The sequence below is a fragment of the Citrus clementina genome, unplaced genomic scaffold (assembly GCF_000493195.1).
Source record: "Citrus clementina cultivar Clemenules unplaced genomic scaffold, Citrus_clementina_v1.0 scaffold_8, whole genome shotgun sequence".
NCBI classification, from domain to species: Eukaryota; Viridiplantae; Streptophyta; class Magnoliopsida; order Sapindales; family Rutaceae; genus Citrus; species Citrus x clementina.
In genome coordinates, this window is record NW_006262022.1 from 24293242 (window position 1) to 24299241 (window position 6000).

General features: G+C 32.2%; 1 protein-coding gene across 1 annotated transcript; it reads right to left on the bottom strand.

Moving 5' to 3' along the window:
* Positions 1-510: 510 nt before the first annotated feature.
* Positions 511-1214, bottom strand: LOC18034214. The gene has a single exon (XM_006424975.2). The coding sequence runs from the start codon at positions 978-980 to the stop codon at positions 684-686; it is 297 nt and encodes a 98-aa protein (XP_006425038.1). The 5' UTR covers positions 981-1214; the 3' UTR covers positions 511-683.
* Positions 1215-6000: the final 4786 nt, after the last annotated feature.

The following is a 6000-nucleotide window of genomic DNA, read 5'->3' on the forward strand; positions in this document are numbered from 1 at the left end:
CTGTTCATCTACAATATAACTGTCTCCAGTAATAACAATGGTCCATGGATTTAGTCTATTCAACTTTTAGTAAATCCACCACTTCGTGCCACCCTGGTTATTGTATCAAGCATTAACCCACCCCTATTTCTCTGTGACAAAAGTAAAAAGTTTGCAAGGACCTGATGAATTACAGTAATTAAGACGTGCAGCGTGATTTATGATGGATACAGCTGCTTCTCTGCATCATTTCTGAGAATTCATCTGGCATAGTAGATTGCAAAATTGATCTAAGCATACGCATAAGCCTCAGAAGTGAGCTTCTCAAAAATCACTGTGCCACATTAAAAACTTGGCTGTATAAGCAGTAATAACAACATGACTAATCGCCTACTTTTACTTAGCCGCTAATATTTACTAATTACTCACTTGCTATTCCTCACAGGCCACAGCAGCAACTATGAATTTAAGTTAAAAAGTTACTTGACAACTCGAATATACCCATATGCTCATTTAGAGATGACAGCCGACTTAAAATAAAAATGCTCAGTTTAAAAGAGAAGGAAGTTTGATGACAACTTAATTAAGGTTCAAGAATGACCAAAAGCAATAAACGTACAGCACATTCATTTCGATGATCATGGGAGATCAAAAAAATGAAAGAGACATATAAAATAGTACTTTTTTTTTTGTGGAAAAAAAAATCATTTCTTGGCAAAGAGATCCCCAAGTCCAAACCCACCCTTCTTCTTCTGAGGCTGAGGCACAGACGCGGAGTTCTTGCGGCCATTTGTTGTGCCACGTCCACTTGGAGGACTCTTGTCTTCAACTTTCTTCAAAATTGGATCAGTTTCATAAAACTGATCTTGTTTCTGCATACCCCCAAGAATCCAATCAAGCAAACTCTTCTCTTCTTTGCTACCACCAGCTTCCTTTGCTGCTGTTGCTGCATACACTCTCACTGTTGCTGGTGCAAAGCTTATTATGGGAAGTGATGCCATCACTGCTTTTTCTGCTTTTTCTTTTCAATTGGTTTAAAATGGGGAGAATGATTACGGTCCTTGTAATGTTCTATATATATTTTTATTTTATTTTTTGAGGGGACGTGATGATGAAATGTGAGCCGTTCGATTGGGGCTTGGATTGTGAATGGGAGGAATTGGAAGTGCTTGTAGCACGAGCTCTCCACAGGTGCCTTATCTTCTCCACTCTTGGCCTTTTAAGCATATTTTTTATTTCATCGGTTTTTTTTTTTCATTTAAACGTTTTTATTTTGAGAGGAGGAAACAAAATTGAGGGATGAAAGATCATCTTGAGTGGATATGGATATGGGTTTGCCACGTGGTAGGTTGGCAATCCATGCGCCTCCTTTTGCCCTTTTTTATTATTATTTTTGAACTGATGCTGAGCAAACAAAATTTTTAAAAACGACACATGATCAAAATTCCCCTGTGAGCAAATATAATCACGATAAATAATAAATAAATCTTGATTGTGTATTAAGAAAAATGTTTAACATGTGTAAAAAAAAAAATCTTAAAACAGATATACTGTTATGAGAGGACTCTTAACTACGTGTGAAAATATTAATTAAACTTAATTAGTAAAATGTTGGAAACAAAAAATCTTGGAAAACTAAGGAATATAAAACGAATTTAGAATTCTACTTTAAAACAAAAGATAAATTACCTCATTTTTGGCCCAACCAAAGCCTATTAATTTCAAAACAGAGTTTGAAACAAAAATATTCCTACTAATACACACACGCTATTGGAAGGTTATCTTTTTTTTTTTTTTTTTTTTTTTACATGAATTAGTCATAACAAAATCTTATATAAATCATGTATTTATTACGACTAACGAGCGTTGCTAAATTATAGCTGTCGTAACTTACAGCCCCTTCAAATTAATGTGAACGGTTATAAGAAGCGATGAGACCCACATAATTTTTGAAGTTGTAACTTAACAAAATCCACAATTGACATTAACAAGCCTTAAATCTTGCATCTCACGTGAACTTGACAATAGAGAGCTTATTCATCAAGGTTGGGATCGGGGTTGTTTCGGAAACTCATTCGGAGAGCATTTTGCCATGGCCTCTGTAGAATAAGTTCCCTCCGGAAAAAAATTTCGCCATTTTTGTGGTAAGTGGGTAAAATGGAACTAATGTATGAATCTGATAGAGACTGCTGTAGGCGTTGCATTTTGTGATAGACAATATGAGTAAATATCAATCCTCTCCAAAAACAGGTTCAAGCCTTCCAAGGGATAAAAGAGGAAAACAGGACAAAAAGAAATGATGATGTAGAATTGTAAATTGAGATGAATATATATATATATATTTTTTTTAAGTATGTCATACACAGATGTTACTGATATTACATCAGACATTATAATCATATTATATAATTGAGATCACCGTCATACATTGACACATTGAATCACTTCTCCATATATTTTAAATTCTTTCTAATATTAGAAGGTTGTCTACTCTACTCACATTTTGTAAAGATAGACTGTCTCTACTCAATTATGTTGATAATTGAGGGAGTACTAAAATTAACTTTCATAAAACTTTTATGAAAATTCAAATCCTTACACTTAATATTGTAAGTGTAAATCCTCTCCTATTGAACCAAAGACCGATTGGTATCTTGAGATGAAGATTGAAGAGTGCTTGATGCGCTCTCTGGAAATGCAAGCAAATACTATCTAATTGCTTGGTAGCCTGCCATCTACTGGGGACTATATTATACAAACAAAAAATAAAGCCCAGACTAGACTTCGCGTGAGTCACTGTTAGAGACCCATCATTCTTCTTCGCATGCTTCTACAAATCTGCTCGTAGCCTCGTAGAGTAGGTAACTCATGCCACTCAAGCATTTGTAGATCATAGCCCAGAGTAGGCAATACTAATTCACCCCACTGAAACTTCATTTCCCCTTCGCCATCGCCCGCGTTTTGGATCCACCGTCAAACTACTTAGGGCCCGTTCGGTACCCTTTTCCAAGCAGCGTTTTCATTTTCATTTTCATAATACACATATAATAGATGTTCGGTGAATTAACTTCCATCGTATTCGTAAGCACTGTTCAGCGCTTCTGCTGCCAGCCTATCCTATTCGTAATTCGTATTCGGTTTGCCTCTTGACATTAATTAATCCATTTAATATCTAAATAACATTAATTTTGTTGGGTTTTTTTTGGGTTATTTCTGAATTCCTAAACGACTGGTGCTTCTCACACCCCTTTTTAAAATTCTTACCAAACCCAACGTCTGTAATTCATCATAATTCTATTGCTGAAGGAAATTACACGAAAAGACGAATATAAACTTAACTTAAATTAAAAATATTTTTACACTTACAAATCATGAACTCTCCTGTGTTTAAATCATATAAGTAACTATTTTAAAATCAAAATAATTTTGAGGCAGTAAAGTAACGAATTTTATAATCATAATATTTTTAGAATGGGGCTATTTGAACCCGTAAAAATATTATTTATACGCGCTTTTTAATAAACTTTTATACTACTAAAATATCTCTATAATATTTTACTATTAAGTACATATCTATTGATTTATGAATAAGATAGAATAAAATTATTTCTTATCTTTCTACGCACCAACCATAAACCTTAATTCTCCTTCTTGTAAACAATATCACCATCATCTCTTTAGATTTCTTTTTTGGTCTCTGCTTTACTTTGCTTATGGAATGACCACATAATTAATTATAACAACCCTAAATCCATTAAGGGTCAGCACGACTACTCCAAACGCATCCTAAATCTTTCATGAGATTAAATATTGTGGTTATTGCCGTAATAATTGCCATACGATACTTTTCCTCAATGCTATGTTAGATTTTTCGTCATTTCAATGGCCTACAGCAAGCTGAAAATAGTATTATGATTTGGTACATGGAATTAACCAAAGTTTCCAAACAAATAAAAAGAACGGAGAACAGAGAGAAGAGGATAAGAATGAACGAAGGAAAAAAAAAAGAAAAGGAAGAAGAAGAAAAAGAATGGCTGGTAAACCTAAAATATCATAACACATATCTAGTTAGGGTTAATTTAGGGATACTGAAGGTTTTACATTGTAAAAGTTTTAAATAGTGCATAAATTAAGAAAGTGGATGTTGAGAGAAATTTAGTGTATTCAAACACCCTCACCCATATTTTTATTATAAAAAAATTACCTTTAATATTTAATTAAACTCCATTGTAACATTTTTATCTTTTTTATATAATTTTCATCAAAATAAAAGTTATACATGTGATGAGTGGGTTTTCATAGAGCTTTAAACTTTAAACGGATGCTAGAGCTTCCCCTTCCTAAACAAAGCCCATTGATCTAATTTGATTCATCTGCTTAGGTTTCGACCCATGGGATAATACCCATTAACTGTACACTCCATTATCAAAATTCAAAACTTAAACTTTTACTTTACAAAACTCTCATAATTCCCACACTAACTTTAATGGAATTAATTTTCTTATTTTAATATTTTCTCTCCTCAATATTTTCATTTTGTCATGAGCAGAACCCAGTGAATAAAAATAAATGCCAAGAGTTATAGAATGCATATCAATAATGGGAATCATATTAACATGAATTCTTTAATTAAGACCAACACTGCAAGTAAATATTTATAGTAATAATCGAAACCAACAGCTATTGATATTATTGAAAAATTAATAATTTTCATTATATATCTAAATACTAAGTGTACATTAAAATTATATAATGTAACAAAAAAAAAACATTAACTATATAGAACATAAAAATTAATTCATTTCCACATTTATTATACGAGTGATGACAGAACTACAAATTTTTATATAAATTTATTTTGTACAAATTGATGTGACTTAAGTTCATTGGTTGAATGAAAATACAAAATGATAAAAATAAATTATACGTGTCAGGAGCTGTTTAACCAATCCAATTAATTTATCCCGCATCAGCTTATACAAGAATTTATTGTTCTATCTTTATTCTTATCATACATTATGGTTAGTGAATAATAGATATTTTTATTATTATCGATCTAATAACAAACCGTATAAATTGGAATATATTAATGCAAATGTGAAAATAGCTATTTATAAAGATGACCTTCTTAACCCACTCTGGGCAGAATGAATCCAGATTGGCTTGGCTTACGAAAAAGCTGTGATGAAAGTCAATGCCGTCTGCCTGCCTTCTTACTTAACATAAGAATAATTACTTAAATGTCATTTTGACATTTAAATGCATATACCGAATTGAATAGAGGAAGAATAATTACTTAAATGTCATTTTGTCATCTTGTTTGCTAATATTGCTGCATTATTACAACTTGTAATTAATAATTAATGTTGGTTGCTCTGCCATGTGTGCTATCTATATAAACAAATGGGCATGCAGGCTGCAGCGAACAATGATAACTGGACAATAGGGAATTGAATAACGTCGTTCGATACGTACTCTCCCGCACAAAATGGCGGCGATGGCGTTCCTTATTCTTTGAGAACAAATTGCTTTGCGGTTGCTCAAATGACATTGGCTTCGATGAAATATGTGGTTAATAATATGTTTTAATCTGTTTATTGAACCTGTAATAAGGCGATACATGTGCTTTAATTTTATTAAGCGTTATTATCATATAGTTGCTTTTTTAGGGTTACAATATCGTCTCGGTTATTTTTTAATGTGAGGATTTAGTTTTGTTGAGTTGTGTCTAGTATTGATTAGTTAAGTATTGATTTAGTTGTGTCTAGTTTTAATGTGTCTAGTATTGATTTAGTTTTTTAATGTGAGGATTTTGTCTTGTGAAGCCCGTTATTATCATATATATTTCTGTACTTATTTCTTTTTCTCACGTACGAATTGTTAGACATAAAATATGAAATAAATTCGACCTCCTTTTCATCAATTTTGAGAGATTAATTAGAAGTGTATGTTTGCTCCTCCAAATTTTCTATATAGAGTAAACTGAAACTTGATTATAAAAGACAGTGTAATGCCTGGAAA